Source organism: Pseudorca crassidens, chromosome 6, assembly GCF_039906515.1.
Source record: "Pseudorca crassidens isolate mPseCra1 chromosome 6, mPseCra1.hap1, whole genome shotgun sequence".
NCBI classification, from domain to species: domain Eukaryota; kingdom Metazoa; phylum Chordata; class Mammalia; order Artiodactyla; family Delphinidae; genus Pseudorca; species Pseudorca crassidens.
Genome location: NC_090301.1, coordinates 35,040,539 through 35,057,696, shown reverse-complemented (window position 1 = coordinate 35,057,696; position 17,158 = coordinate 35,040,539). Strand labels below are relative to the sequence as shown.

Genomic DNA, 17,158 nt, shown 5'->3' with positions numbered 1-17,158 from the left:
TTCCATAGTGGCTGCACTAATATACATTCTCATCAACAGTGTACGAGTGTTCCCCTTTCTCCACATCCTTGCCAACATTTGTTATTTGTGTTCTTTTTGATGATAGCCATTCTGACAGGTGTGAGGTGATAGCTCATTGTGGTTTTGACTTGCATTTCCCTGATGATTAGGGTTGTTAAGCATCTCTTCATGTGCCTGTTGGCCATCTGCATTTCCTCTTTGGAAAAATGTCTATTCAGTTCTTCTGACCATTTTTTAATCAGGTTGTTTGTTTTTCTCTGGGGTTGTGTAAGCTGTTTATATATGTTGAATATTAACCCTTATTGGTCATATCATTTGCAAATATTTTCTCCCATTCAGTAGGTTGTCTTCATTTTATCAATGGTTTCCTTTGCTGTGCAAAAGCTTTTAAAATCAAAACAACTTTTGATGTGCAAAAGGAAGATTTCTCAATAGCAAATTGAATTTGCCAAACTAGATTTAAATTAGTAAAAGCAAAACAGAGGAATGTGATTTGGGAAAGGTAAAGCAGTTGCTAAATGAACCACTAACTAGTGGGCCATACTGTCACCTGACATCCTGCGCCGCTGCCTGGTTGACCCCCCTGGAACGCACTATTTATGGCATGAGAACCCTTGAGGGATGCACTCACGTGCAGCTGCAAACGGTGACCTTCGGGGTGAAGCTGCAGCAACAGACTCACCAGCTTGGGCTGTGGCAGTGAAGTAAAGGCCATGTGTCTGAAGCATCGCCGCCAAAGACAGCCTCTGCAAAACAGCCACTGCAGGCGTGAATTTTATGAGTTCTCCACATGCAAACTACCATTAGTCACGCATTGATTGATCCATTGCTCCAGGAGCTTCATTTCCAAATGCAAAGGCAGCTTTTCAGCACAACCTCACTATAACACTGCCTTTGTCATCCACTCCTTATATTTTAAACCTCCTTCATAAGGAGGTTTTTTTTAGATTTAAATGCTTAGACCCCTTATGACTGCTGCATCTTGGATAGTGACACTGTGAGGTTCATGTATTTTTTTTTTTTTTTTTGCGGTACATGGACCTCTCACTGTTGTGGCCTCTCCCGTTGCGGAGCACAGGCTCCGGACGCACAGGCTCATGGCTCACGGGCCCAGCCGCTCCGCGGCATGTGGGATCTTCCCGGACCGGGGCACGAACCTGTGTCCCCTGCATCGGCAGGCAGCCTCTCAACCACTGCGCCACCAGGGAAGCCCAGGTTCCTGTATTTTTATGCGTGCATATGAGTGCCTGGATTTCTCCATCTTTCTCAAACACATTTTCATAGAAAAATAAATGTAGTGAATTTATAAATAAGAAGGTGGAGAAACAATACTACTCTCTTCACATTAGGCAAGTACTGTGATTAAAGCAGAAACTTGGCCCAGAAATCCACTAGAATTCAACATTACTATGGAATATCTAAGAATAGGCAGAAATTATTTTTTTCCTTTTTTTTCTCTTTTCTTTAAAACTCGACATTCCTGTTTTAATTGTGTCTTCCTCCAGGAGTTGTATGCAATATTCATAGTTATATTTGATATCAGAACTCAGTTACTGACAATATTCTAAGGATATGTTCAGTGCTAGGATATATAAAGTGACAAGGATAGATGTTTTCTATATCCTACCGTGGTTGATTTTTTTTTTTCTTTTAAAGAGGGACACGCAAAAGTAGTATAAACATCTAAAGAAGAAGTATCTCTATGAGCTCAGGTTTATATTATATTTTGCCTTAACGTAATAAAATAAATTATGTTTTGCAGAGGAGAGACTGGAAACAGGGCAAACAACTATTTTATGTTTATTCCATACTTCTAGGTCTTTACTGATCACACAACTATGTAGGTGGATCGAAAACTTTGTGTTTTTTTTTATTGACATATAGTTGATTTACAACATTATATTAGTTTCAGGTATACAGCATAGTGTTCAGTATTTTTACGTATTATACTCCATTCAATGTTATTACAAGATAATGGCTATAATTCCCTGTGCTGTTCAATATGTCCTTGTTGCTTATCTATTTTTTTCATAGTAGTTTGTATCTCTTAATTCCATGCCCCAGTCTTGCCCCTCCCTGCTTCCCTCTCTCCACCAGTAACCACTATTTTGTTTTCTATATCTGTGAGTCCATTTCTGTTTTGCTATATACATTCATTTGTTTTATTTTTTTAGATTTCACATATAAGTGATATCATATGTGTTCTCTGTCTGACTTGTTTCACTAAGCATAATATGCTCTAGGTTCATCCATGTTGCTACAAATTATTATTTAGAAGGGCATGACTGATGTGGTAATAATGATGGTAATTATTATCAAGAAATTTTATATAATACTAACCAATTATAGTGGCTTGAAATGCTAGAATTTTATTTAAAAGAACTACATTAGAAGGACAACACGTAATGTTTATACATAACTCCAGTGCACTGGTGCCTGCTAGGCCAATTGTATTTAGTTTTGGACATTCACTGTTAATGATTCTCCCGGGTCAATGCAGGTGTTTTTGTTCTTGTTTTTCTCCCCATCTTGGCTTCTCTTTAAAAAAAGAAATAAATGGGGAGATTTGGGTCAAAGGGTATAAACTTTCAGTTACAAGATTAATAAGTTCTGGGGATCTAATTCACAGTATGGTGATTGTATACTGAATCATATACTTGAGAGTAGATCTTAAATGTTCTCACCACAAAAAAGAAGTGGTAATTATCTAATGGGATGGAGGTATTAGCTAATGCTATGGTGGTAATCATTTTGCAGTACATAACTGTATCAAATCAACATACTGTACACCTTAACTTACACATAACTTAAATATAATGATATATAAATATACATTTATCTACATATAAAATGTGTATATGACAAGGATAAATTAGAGAGAGAGAGAGAGAGAAAAGAGAGAGAGCTATCTTTCTAACATGATGAATGAATAAGAAAGGACAACACAAAAGGATGGTTATGGGATGCTCACAAGACCTAAGTCTTTTGCAGAGCCTTGTAGGCTGCATGATCTGGTCCCTGCCCGCCTCTGGCCTCATCTTTGTATTTTGGAAGCCTCAGCCTCTGCCTCCCTCTATACTCCCTCACCTGTGCCTTCCTCCTCATTCATGCTGTTCCCTCTGCCTAAGATGCCTTTCCTCTTAACCTCCCACCCATTTCTTCTCCCCTGTCCTTCAGATTTCAGCATACCTATATAAAGTCGTCTCCCTGCCCTATGATTTATAGCCTTTATCACAATGTATAAGTATGTATTTGTGTGATCATTTGAGCAATATGTGCATCCCCCTCTAGTCTATAAGTTACAGGAAGTTTGGTGCCTTGTCACACAATAGACATTCAAAAATTATTCACTGAAAGGATTTTTAAAGATAGCAAGCGAAAAAGTGAGAAAGAACTTAGGTTTGAAGAAGTTAATAATATTTTTTAAAATAGAAGCTAGAAAAACTAAGAACCGTAAAGTAGAGAAAAAAATCAAAGGACTCTTGTCACATATATACAACTCTGTGTGTGTGTGTGTGTGTGTGTGTGTAATTAGAGTCCTTGAAAATCCCTACATATGTAGCATTTCTGAATGTCAAGATTCAAAGCCAGCTTTCTATAATGTCAGAACCTCTCCAAGTTATAAACCCATATCTTGTGCTGTTTTCTCATTATAATCTAAATACTCTTACATGTACATCGAAATGGAGTAGGCTGTCTATTTTCTAACATAATTAGGAAATAGGCTATGCTGCTTAATTGAGTGTTCTGGGCAACAGAATCACATTACACGTTATCATACACATATAATCCACAGTCCATGAATCTGATTACAGTAAACTGCATGTAACTCTAAAACTCAATCTAACCAGGTAAGGATTGTGCAGTGCTTTTGTGGCCATCATTGTGGATGCTACGCACCTTGGCACCAGGTAGTACTCTCATATTTGTCAGTAGTGGCTGCAGTAATCCCCTTGATAGAAAGCTGGGGGAGCCAGGGTTTGCTGAAGTGGATAGAGCGTCCTGTAGTAATTGCAAGTTCTGTGAGATAAAGGTCCATTAATTCTATTAGGCAAAAAGAAAGAACATGTGCAAAATGTGATTAAGAAATACCTATAGGTCATTAAAAATTGAATATCAGCTTAACCTGTTGAAGTCCTTAGCTCTCATACATGTATTTACTTTTACTGTTTTAAATGTTTGATTTTCAGAAGTGTGTTGGGGAACGTTTTCCGTATTATGGCTAAGATTGCTATTTCAAAAATACAATGCCCCACATTCTATATCTCTATGAAAATTAATGGAGTTTCACACCACGCTTCTGTGAACCTCACTATGACTGTCTCCACTGTGCAGATCAGAGAAGCTGAGGCATGAGGCTATTTCTGTAAATTTTCCAAAGAGCTGCCCTGAGCCCACGGAGAAGAGAGCCTGAGACAGAAAACTATCTGTGTACTCACTGAAAAGTACTCACTGAAAGTACACCTTGGAGTCTTGGGGCTGGGTTGGTGGGGGGAGTAGGTTGCAAAACCAGAGTTGGCTTTTCCCACGTGCTACTCCAGTCCTAACAAGGACGTCTCTGTAGAAATGTGTATTCAGGTAAAGAGGCTATCAGGGTGGTCACCAGGATTCATTTGTAGTGGTCTGAAGTGCCTTGAGTATGCTTGATGGCAAGAAGGTAGATTAGTTGGCTTTTCAAGGCCTTTCTAACAGATATCATTCTATCCAGTGAGAGACTAATATGGTTGAAAAATATTCAAAACGTTTACCTTTCTTTTTCTTTTCCTCTCCTTTGCAGATCTATGCGGTTCGATCAGTTGTTCCCAACAAAAGCAATAATGAAATAGTTCTGGTGCTACAGCAGTTTGATTTTAATGTAGATAAAGCAGTGCAGGCCTTCGTGGATGGTGAGTATACACGTCCCCTGAACCCGAAGACGTTAGAACTAGATATTCCATATATTCTGTATTTTTTTCCTTGAATGCATTGAATACCAATTATTCACTAATACTTTAATTTTCATTAAAATATGCTAGGTTTTAAAGACACATCTACATATTAAGAGCAGAATTTGGAAGTTCTTTTTTTCCTCATTGGGGAAAAAAAAAAGACAGACTGTAGATAGTTTGCAAAGGATACATATTGTAATGCTACTAATTCCGTTGTCAACCAGTCTGTCCAATTTGTTACTAAACACGTCCTTTATCTGATGGCGCCCTTGTTAATGGAGGATAATGTACTTTACTCCTGATCTGGGAAGCCTTCTCAACTCTTCAGCCAGCATAGTTCTACTTGGCCTTACGACTGGAATCCTTGAACTTGATGCTTATGTAGCCTGAGAGGACTGGTTTAGTCTTTAATATCCTTAGTTTATGATTTTGAGATTACCTACTTAGTCAGAATATCAGTTCATCTTATCTACCTCTAGAACTTTTTGCTGTCTAAAAAAAAATTGTTTTTTTGGACAGCCCATTGCCAGTGACGGTATAGAATCTAAAGTCTCAGGAATGTATTTATTCTAGAAATGGATAACCTACTGCTTTAGGTTTCCTATAAATTATGGGAAAGTCTTCTCTCCTACTCAAATTAAAGTTCCATTTAAATATAAATTATGGGAAATTATGGGAAAGTCTTCTCTCCTACTCAAATTAAAGTTCCATTTATGAACAGAGATCTCATACCTGTCCTTAGTTATCGTATGTCTTCTGTCCCAGCATTAGTTTCTGTTTTGTCAGTACGGACTAACTAAACATAATCTGACCGAAAGGTCAGGGAAGACCTATCAGCACATTCCTCGGGTTTATCCTAGTTACACTTTATTTGTTAAGGACAGTTTGATTTACTTACTTTCCTAGGAGTAGAATAATCTTCCTAAGTTTCTACATATAGTACAATTGCATTTCAGGCAAGGTCTTGGAACCAGGCAACACACTCACATTCTGATATCTGCAGTCAGGGTTTAGGGTCCTAATTGAATTAAAAATGATTATCATTCAGAATAGACCTGCAAGCAGACCCATGGTGCATAACTTTTCTGACTGTTTTTCCTGCTTCGTGTACAAGAATCTTTACTCACCAGATACAAATACAGAGTATGTAATTATTACTCCACCTTTGCAGCATTTAGTGCAATTCATCTCAAGAAAAAATTGGGGGAAACATGCGTATCCTGGCTCAGATAAACTCTTTTCAGGTTTCACTTGCCAACATCACTCACATGGAAAAAAGCTTTAGGAAAGGAAAAAGGTTATTATCCCCATACCTCCCCAGCCTCAGTTGGATTGAGGCCCCGACGTTCTCCATCATGAAAGTTTTTATTACAGAATGACCCCTGATGAGATGCACAGATACTCAGTAACTGATGGACTGTCATCAAATCCGATCATATTTAAATAGAGCACCATGCTTGTCCTTCTTGACATTTTCACCTTGTCGGTATTGAGGTCTCATTTTTAAAGACTCATCGATTGCTGAGAAACCTCATATCATTTTGGATGGGGAGCAGTCAGAAAACTTGTTTAAAAATCACTGAAAATCAGAAATAATTGTTAAGAATCATTTACGAAGCACACTAAAAGCACTCTTTCTGAGCGGCTTAAAGAACTCCAAGCAGTTTCAGTATAATTAAAGTTTAATGACAACAGTTTCAAAATTGTCTGTAAACATAGTTATTTCTTCTTCAGAATTACCCTCTAAAAGCTTGTTGTCCAAATTGCAAATAGAATTTATGTCAAAATATGCAAATTAGATGTATAATTGAATATTGCAGTTGAAAGCAGTAAGCAACTCACCTCCTCCCTCTGATTAAAAAGAACAGTATTGAACATTTTTTAAAATTTAATTTTATCTGGAAAACTGAAGTTGAGCTATAAGTAAGAACTACCCTAATGATTATTAACCACTGGTGTGACTTACGAAGTAACCTAGTGAAAGTGACTTCCTAAAGTTCTTCAAAAGGAAAATACTGTGAAACATTAATTCTCTGGGCAAATTAGAAAAAGACCAGCCCAGTTAATAAAAAGACTGAATTATAGCTTACTTTTAAGTGCAGTCTTATTATTTCAAGTACATGTAACGCAAAAGGCCTAAGAGGGGCATTGAATTGGAAACTGTGAATGGTTAGGAATAATTAGCCTTTCTGAACATTAGTCCAAACACTATGGCCTTCTGGTTATCAAACAGTAACAGTAGACTCAATAATTGGGACCGTAGTAATTTGAAATTTGTTATAACGACCCGCCTGAAGTTTATCTTTGTTTAGCCAACACACTCATTGTAGAGAACTATTAGTATAATGAGACTGTATGAGAATGCTTAAAATTGTTAAAAGGATACATGTAAGAGCTACTCTTTTAGAAGCACCTATTTAAATGAGAACAACTGGTCTACTCATTACCAATAACTTATTGTTGAAATTACCCCCAGCACAGTTGGAATGAGTGAAGAACTTACTAAGACTACATGAAGATAGTGTAGCTGACCAGTGGTTAAGCATTTCTTTTAAAATGTTTTCTAATTTAATCAAGTTAGGCTTTTCCTCTGCATCTGAGCAATGCCACGTATGCATGTGAATGGCATTGACAGAACCTAGGACTCAACTTATTTGATGAGCTTCTTTTGTTTCAAAGCGGAACCTTGCAAAGACTGCATCCCATCCCTATTCACAGTGATGAGAGCAAAGCTAACATCAGATCGTCTGTCCTTATCACCCTGCAGGTTGTGAACATAATGAGTAGAGGCAGAAAATGAGCAGGAATAGCCAAACAAAAAGTTAGGATTCACAGGGTTAATAATATTCAAAATCTCATGTTTAGCCCGGAAGATTAGAGGTATTTTGATTCATATATCAAACAGAACAATTTTAATTCTACCTATGGCAATGAAGCTATCAGAAAATTCTCGATCTATTTCATTTTCTCTAAGACAACATAATGATAAAACAAAGTAAGCTTCATGTAGTGGGGCTTAATACTTTGATAAAACCAAGATCATGCAGTGAATTTAATGAAAATCTGGAAATAAAAAATGAAACTGGCATTTTTATTAAGGTAGGATGTATCAAAACAAATGAAAAAGCCGGAAAAAAAATCGCTACCAAGATGGAAAGACAGAGATGAATTTTGTGTGGTGCTTTATTATGTGAATGCATAATATATATGCATTCACATATATGCATAAGAATGTTGCATAAGAATGTTGAAAATTCTTTGTCTTTGTCTAGGCAGTGCAATTCAAGTTCTAAAAGAATGGAATATGACAGGAAAAAAGAAGGTAAGATTGATATTGATTGTAAATTAGCAGCTTCCATCAGAATCTTCATGGTTGTTATCATTTTAACAAGGCTGCCAATTTTGTGCTTCTTTCATATATGTTAATATGTACACCCAGGAAGCTTCCAGATTCACGACTCTCTTAAATTACCGGCCACCCTCCCTACTAATGCCCTTGTTTTCTGTTCAAGTGTTTTTAACCACCAGGTGTGCTTTTGAAATCCCAGAGTTTTCTTTTTAAGTATTAAGGCGAGCCCAACCGGAGAATTCAAAGGATTCTAGACGTTAACTTGCCTGAACGTATCCTGTAGCACAAAGGAAAAAATTAAGGAGTGTTTTAAAGATACTTGAAAAGCCCTAAATATATTTTCACAGAACAGAGGGGAGATTTTACTCTGCCCCTCTCACGTTATTTTGCTTTCTTGTCTAGTCACACAGTCTCGACTTACGGGCACACGTGCGGTGTGCAGCGCACACACTGGCCTCTGTCTCCAGAACGTGCCTTTCTGGTCTTGTGAGTGACCATGGAGCACTGGAGCCCTCACTAGCTCCAGTGAGGTGCAGCTTCCTTCTTTATTTTTTTATTTTTTTTTTGCAGTATGCGGGCCTGTCACTGCTGTGGCCTCTCCCGCCGCTGAGCACAGGCTCCAGACGCACAGGCTCAGCGGCCATGGCTCACAGGCCCAGCCGCTCCGCGGCATGTGGGATCTTCCCGGACCGGGGCACAAACCCGTGTCCCCTGCATTGGCAGGCGGACTCTCAACCACTGCGCCACCAGGGAAGCCCGCAGCTTCCTTCTTGTTCTTGGCCTGTAACCTGTTTCATGACTTTCACAAAAAGTCTGCTTCTCTTTTCAAAGTAACTTCCCCACCCATTCCCACTATTCCCAGAGAAGCCTTGTGTTTTGGGAATCCCAAGATATACCCTTCCCACTGAGGGAAGATCACAGGCCTGTGGCACAGGTTTTAAACAAACACAAGAAAGCAGTATTGCTTTCATAAAATCCCGAGATTACTGAAATTACTAGAATGATCCGTTCCTCCTTTTTCTCCTCCTAGCTTCATGGAGAATAGGAAGAATTATGAAAAATTTTTAAATCTTTGTATGCCACCGTCTTTGACAATCTCTGCTTATCTTTAATCATAGCTTCCCAGGCTTCTATGTGAGATGAAGACAATTTGCAGGTGATTGAAAGGCAGTATTTATACTTACCTGGAGGAATTTCAGATGTGTGGTTTGGGTATGAAATTTCTCTGATGTGAAAAACAGAGCAGACGGCAGCTGCAGACGCAACTCATTACTAAGCCTCCCTCTTAGAGGTTCAGTGGGAAAACTGTCTCCCCAGCCCAGGAGACGCAGGGCTTGTGTGGGAATAAGTGCCCCTGGGCCTTCCTTCACCCAGTCAGTGCATTTCTCTCCCCTGGAGGAGCCCTTACTCAGGGGCATGATTGTGGTTTCAAAGGAAACGAAGGAGAGTGGAGTGGAGAATCAAGAGAAAACTGTTTCTTTTTATTTAATTAATTAATTTATTTATTATTTATTTTGCGGTACATGGGCCTCTCACTGTTGTGGCCTCTCCCATTGCGGAGCACAGGCTCCGGACACGCAGGCGAAGTGGCCATGGCTCACGGGCCCAGCCGCTCCGTGGCACGTGGGATCTTCCCGGACCGGGGCACGAACCCGTGTCCCCTGCATCGCAGGCGGACTCTCAACCACTGTGCCACCAGGGAAGCCCTTCTTTTTATTTTTTTTTCCAAATGTGTTGAAGAACAAAGCCGGGCTGATGTTCAGCTGGTGGGACACTGATGCAACAGGCGGGACAGGGTCTGCCCTGATGGGCCCCGTGTCTGTTCTCATTGGCTGAGGCTTGCACCAAGGTCTAAAAGTTTTCAATTATCTAGAATGCAGGGTCGCGTTATTTTGAACTAAATGTAACTGAAGTCTTGTAATGCCGTTCAGGTAGCAGCCGAGAGATCCAGATACAGGTGCACAGTGCGAATCCAGGTGGACCCACGTGGGTTCGGCGTTCCTTTGTAGCAGTTGTCCACTCCAGCTTAAGTATTCATGGGGATGATTCCCGGACAGTGACAGCAATCCAGGGATCTCCTGGTTGGCTGGTGCCTTTTCCTAGATCCAACCTGGACTTTGGGGATCTGACTCTACTTCCTCCTTTCAGAGGGACTTCCCTGCCTCTTTTGTACCAGGCCTCCCCCTGCCTCTCCTCCCCTCAAGAGGATCAGAACCTTAGTGTCCTCCCTGATCCCCCCCGCCCACCCCCCCCACCCCCACCCCCCCACCCCCGTCCATCATCTCTTTAAGAAATGAGACCTCTTCTCCAATACCACAATAGCTGAATTCAGGTTCTTCCAGGGCAGTTATCACAAGACTCTACTGTATGGCCATTCAGATATGTAGCAAGTCAATGTGCTCAAATAATGTGTCAGCTATTGAAGCCATTTCCTGCTGCTTTTTTCCTTTTAAAGAAAACTTTTTGTTTACTATGCTTACGAGGTAAAAGTTTATACAGCTCATTGTAGGAAAGAAGACATTTACATTAACTTGGGTGGTTAATAAAGACATAGGCCTTTTCACCCATTCTATTAGAAGAGCCAGAAAACAAAAAAAGGGTAACATATCTTATTTTGGTCTCTGGGGTTCACCTTCTATTTCAAGGATGTGAGCTTCTCATTTGTTTCTCATTCTAGAACAATAAGAGAAAAAGAAGCAAGTCCAAGCAGCATCAAGGCAACAAAGATGCTAAAGACAAGGCAGAGAGGCCCGAAGCAGGGCCTGTGCAGCCACCGCCGCCAGAGATACAGAATGGCCACGTCAACGGCTGTGAGAAGGACAGCTCATCCACTGATTCTGCCAGTGAAAAACCAGCCCTTGCCCCCCGTGAGAAAAAGATCTCAATACTCGAGGAACCTTCAAAGGCACTCCGTGGGGTCACAGGTCAGTTATCCTTAAGTAAAGTTGCTTAGGCAGACATAGAAGAAAAGGATGCCAAGGGACCCACTGGGACAGTCATTGCTACTGTTAAAGTTGTTGGAAGGGAAAGATTGTTCTTTTATGGTGTCCACAGATTCAAGCGGTCTTCTCGCAGGATGGTGGAGGCGGGGAGGAAGGTGACAAGGCTAGAGAAGAAGTATGCAATCTAGCCCTGCACTAAGTCAGAGGGTTTTTTTAACTAAAAAATATAGTTCTAGTCTGTATTGGGATCATCAGGAAAAAGGAAATTCCAGTTTAAAGAAATTTTTCACTTTTGCTGGGATAAGGGAGGGATAATTGGTGACCAAAGGAAATGTTATTAAAGGGTAGGCCAAGTTATTTTAACTCCTGGTATTTTGTATTATGTGATAGAATATATATCCCAGGGTGTTAGAATCTGGAATGTTAATTACTTGTGCTATAGCTATACATTCATTACTCGACAAAAGGCTACTTAATCAACTGTATGACCTTGGGGGCATCATTTCATCTCTAGTGTCCCATTTCTTTTCTGCAACATAAGGCAGCTGTACAGGAATCTACTGGATCAATGGTCTTCAATACCGTCTGACCCGATGCTCCATTTTTATATCAAATACTAAAATAAAATTCATAGATAATATACTCTACCTAGAAACAAATGTCAATAATATAAAAACATAAGAAGTTCAAGAACAACTAAAATAGAAGGCCTAATAAAATGGCCAGATGTTCACACCCAATTATAATGAATCACTTTGCACTTAAAAGAAGGGAGACAGTACTCAACTGGGTAACGTGAACACTCTTTATTTATATGTGATATGTGAAGTAAGAACTGAATAAGTATATTTTTATGTAGACATGGGATCACTGTGAATGCAGCTGCTACAAATACAGACTGACAAGTGCTGATTGTCAACTCAAATAATGTGACTGCCCATGTGATTGGCCACGGGATTTTCCAAATGGTGAAAAGCTCTTGGTAAAGTTCTGAACACCAAAGAGTCCAATTTTCTCTTAATTTCCACAGTAGTTGAACCCTAGAAATCCAAGTAAACCTTGGAAGTCCATAGGAAAACTGTACAAAAAATACTTGGGTTTACATGTCATGTGTCTAGGAGGATGTGAGAAAGTTCAGGTTACAGGGCAGTTCTTCGTTGTGTGGGATTCCTGTGATTGTGAGTCATTTAGCATCCTGCCCCCAACACCCACCCATACGCAATCATTTAGATAAATTTTAAAAGTGCCCTGTTTTTCAAAATGCCTCCTAAGATAAACCAAGGATGAATAAGACAGGGGCCCTACCTGAGAAGAGTTTAGTCTAGCAGAAAAGACAAGTGCAAACAGAAAATCACATAGTAACCAGTGTTGAATCAGGGATACCATGAGGAAGCATTAAATAACACACTAGGAAGTTTTTTAATTGCTCACAAAGCTCTAATTTTCTTCCATAAACACATTACCTAACAACACTATTAATAGTGCTATAATTCAGATAATCCTTACTACACAAGGATTTCTTAAAAACAAACAACGAAAATCACCTACTTCTATTTAGAATCTGGATTTTCCAGTAATCTTTTCATTCAGCTTTTCCTCAGCCTACAATTTTGAGAATGTTTTGATTTATAGTCAGGGCAGGAGAAAGACATTAAATAATCGAGTGGCACATTCCCAACTTTGCTTGTGATTTGCCTTCACACCAATTATTTCAAAAGCTAATTACTCAAGTTGCTGTTGTGATATCAATCATACACTAAAAGCGCAGCACATATAGTTGTTCATTTACTTATAATTTATACCTTCTTCCTAAAGCAATTTCAGTAACTCTATCAAGTATATGACATTAGAGCAAATGCAGTAGTGAATCGCTTCACTTCACGGTGGATAGCTACCTTGAAAGTTAAGTACCCATCCGACGAGTTCTCTGTACCAGGGGTCTTTTGTGAACCCTATCATGAAACTTTTGGCGAAGAATACTTTATTGCACGAAGAGCCATCCCAATATCCCTTTGGTTTTATAAGCTTAGCATGAAGGCATTGAGGTATGTCAGTATTATTTGTTAGTAATTAATAATACAAATCTATCACTCATGTAAATTTTTCTGTTAAAGAATAAAATGATGATAATGGAAGGTTATTAGATGTTTTTGCAAAAGGAAGGGAATCCTCCTGGTTGACCATTCATCAGCAGCTCACTTATTGTGATCATAAATTTTAAAATGAGTTTATAACTAGTTAAGTTTTCCTTCCCAAAGATGATGAAAGTTCATCGGGAAGTTGATGCCAAAACTGTCAAATGACTCTGAAATGCTTATTCAGTCTATCAGAAATCCTGAGACCTCTGCTAGATAGTTCACAGATGAGTGTTGGGTCTTAGGCATTCCACACCCCATTTTGAGTAGACCTTTGGAACTGAAAAGGATGGGAACGATTCCTTACTACCCTCACTTTATAGCTGAGGAAACCAAGGCCCTTGGGTCGAGAAACTGAGAAGACCCACACCCGGGGGTAACTCTCTTTGGTTAGCAAAAGCCTGACTCAAATCGATGCAATTTTATGCACATGTTAGAGAGTTATTGCTAAAACCACAGGCTCCCTTACTCCTAAAAGATGTATAATTGAAAAATTAGGAAAAAGTAATCATAACAAAGCTAGATAATGGTATTCTGTACTTGAGTGAGTTCGAAGTATGAGCGTAAAAGAAATCTCCAGTCTGCTAGTGGTGGAGCATTTATCAAGCTTTCCAATAATGAAACTGCCTCAGGAAAGCCTGTTCTGAATGCCCAGCTGGGCAGCAGGCTGTGAACATGTGGAATGCATGTTTTATCTTTTTATAACACCTTGACATTCAAGATCTCTCTTTTTAAAAGTTTTAAAAGGATCATTTTCTGGTAGGAGAAAAGTTAACTTTAAGATATATGCAGGTGGTTCCAGGGTGTTAGTGTGACTTCCCACATGAAACATAACCACCCAAAGCATCATCATTTCAGGCTGTAAATATAGTACTGTCGAGTGGGACAACACTGCATGTCAGCATATAGCTTTGAAGTTGGGGAGTTTGATTTAAACTTAGTACAAAATTACTTTTTTAAGCCTTGGAGTAGTTTTTTCTGTATTTCAGAATTTTTAATAACAGCTCAAATTAGATCTTTTACATAATCCGATCAAGATCATCTGCGTCCAAGTACAAACTCAGACAAGGAGTAGATCAAGATTTAGTTTTACCAAATGTAATGCCAAGGATCACTTTTATTTCTAAGGCTCCATCTAAATGACTAAAGCACATTATACCCTTAGGGTTCAGTTATCTTAAATGTTGCTCCTGCACTACTTTTCTTAGGGCTCAGATTGCTGAAATGTATAGGCGCTTATCGCCGTAGGGGCCAGAACAGGAATTCAGATTCCTGTGTTGTCTTTCTCCCTCTGGACACAATTCCCATCCAATAGGAAAGGAGCAGGATTATGGGCCACCAACTGGCTCCATTGAGATAAACTTGGGGGCGGGGCTTTCCTTGTCTTCAGCTTCTCTTCCCAGCAGGCTTCCTTTATATCCTCTCATCTTGTCAAGCATCCTGGGAAGTCAGCTCTTCTGTTACCTGTTACTTGTCTCGAACAGAAGGCCCCATGCAGTGTTCACTGACCTCCACAAACCAGACTTCGCAGTCTGCCCTGTATTGGAGGACAGGAGCAGCTCCATCGTTTTACCTTTGCAGTGCAGATTCTGTGTTTGGCATGCCTCTGGCACAGAACTGCTTTCTCATTCTCTAGGTGAACTGAACCAAATGTGAGAGAAAGGGTCCTGTTGTTTTAGAATGTTGGCTGCTTGTCCTTCATTTGTGCTTCTTATTAAAAAGCAACAACAACAACAGACTGTTTTACAATATTTTTATGGTGTGAGGTTCCCTATAGGATTTCCAGGCAGATTTTTTAATGCTGTTGTTGGCCCTAGCTACAAGATTATTTCCCCTGCTTTTCTAAACCCTATATTGGACCAGAGGATTAGAAAAGATCAACAAGAAGAAAGCAGCTTGCCGAGAACTTTAATAGAAAAGCCAAACGTGTATATTCCAGGATCTCAGCCGTGCCAGCTCTCAGATGGAAGCAACATAATATCATAGCTAAGAACCAGGGCTTTAGCATTAAACATGTTTGGATTCAAATATTGGCCTTGTCACTTACTAGGTGAGTGACCCTGGACAAGCTAACCGCTCTGTGTTTTTATCTTCACTTGCAAAATATTCTACTTTACAAGATTGTGGTGAGCGGTAAATGAGATACATGAAGTGATCAGCACAGCATCTGGCACAAAGTAAACCCTCGAATCATTTCTTTATCCATCCAGGAAATGTTTTAAGCATCTAACATGCGCCAGGAATTCTTCTAGAAGAAGTAAACAAAATTAAAAAGGTTTTGCCCTCTTGGAGAGATGCACAGTAAAGCAGAATACAGCTGAATGATTACAGATTATAGTAAATGTTGTGAAGCCAGCAAGTAGGAGAGAGACTGGGGCAGGAAGGGAAGTGTGGGTAGCAACCGCGGATAAGGCCATACGTGACATGAGTGGATGAAGAGGAGATGTGGATGCTGAGACATTGAGGCTGAGGATGCCCCTGTTCACATTCTGTCACATCAAGCTATCTTGGTCTGAACAGCCAATGTTTTATTTAAACTTTAATTAAGGATTATTTTAGGTGAAGCCCTTGTAGAGTTATAACCATTGGTTTTTAATTAAAGATATAGTACTTTATTCGTATATATAGCTGACATTAAGTACTGTCATGTGAACAGGCGTTTTAAAGCTTATATTTTAGAGCACATTTATCATTATTCTCACTCTATTATTTTGGCATCAGATCCTTGGTGTTAACTCTTGTTTGTAGTTGTGCGTTGTTCAGTCTCAACATCTGCTTCCAGCAGCACTGTGTCTGAACTGTTCAGGTAGTATTAGGGGTGGCCTTACATTGTGTTTTCAGTGGCTTAGGCCTCTGCTTCCTTTCTGTGTGTGTGATAAAGCAGAAAGAGATGGAGACAGACATAGGATGTATCGACGTGAGGACACAGGATATGGAAACCCCTCGGGTGTTTTTCTGTTACCTGGGTACAGCGAAATCCAGAGCCCTCTCCCTTCTCTTTCTCATTTGAAAACTACTTTTGCTACATCCTTACAGCAAAACCACAAACCTACTCATCTCTGAATAGCTGATACCTTCGTAACTTCCCACTCAGACCTTGTTACGGCAGTTTTCAGTTAAAAATAGACTTAATTAAATGGAATGCACTCCTTGCGAAGAATAAAAGGCCTTCCCTTTTTTTTCTTAATTTTGAACAAAGATCTAAATGGTTCTATCAAAATGCTATGAGAATTAAGCCTGTTTTTCAGAGAAATAAGTCTGCAAAACAAATCAAGTTAACATGCCTACCTTGTGTCATTGACAGCTTATTAATCCAGCGACTTTGTTATCTATTATCTTTTAATGTAAATAAACCTGTAAAAGTATTAATGACGTATGAGACCTTGTAAAGACAATGTAAATTAAACTAAAAGATTGGCTTCCAATTAGAAAGTTTCCAGCTTTTATGCCCTCTGAGCTGATCAAGTCTTATAGAACATGAATGAAATAATAAAGTCTATCTGTATTCGATAAAGAAGTTACGAAAAGGCAGAACTGACTGACATTATGTCTTCTGAATAAACCTGTTTTGGTCTCTGTTCCAAAGTTATTGGTTCCTCTGAATTTCTGTTAATTAGCCTGTCATGTAGAGATAGAAGAATGATGAAAAATGCAAATTAAGGTGCACAATAATTGTAATGTGAAGACTTTTCTTGGGGCTTCATCACTGGACCGTTATTCTGTGACATCTTAAAAGAGTTGTCTTTACTCACGGTCTCCATTCCTTTACCTCTCTCTCACTTA

General features: G+C 39.3%; 1 protein-coding gene across 6 annotated transcripts in view; it reads left to right on the top strand.

Annotated features, from left to right (window-relative positions):
• Positions 1–17,158, top strand: part of SPATS2L (spermatogenesis associated serine rich 2 like) — a 167,549-nt gene that overhangs the window by 103,539 nt on the left and 46,852 nt on the right. For all 6 annotated transcript variants that reach the window (XM_067741065.1, XM_067741067.1, XM_067741064.1 and 3 more), the window contains 3 exons: positions 4,799–4,907; positions 8,222–8,271; positions 10,976–11,222. In XM_067741065.1, the coding sequence (XP_067597166.1) occupies positions 4,799–4,907; positions 8,222–8,271; positions 10,976–11,222 (406 nt within the window). The remainder of the gene's footprint in view (positions 1–4,798; positions 4,908–8,221; positions 8,272–10,975; positions 11,223–17,158) is intronic.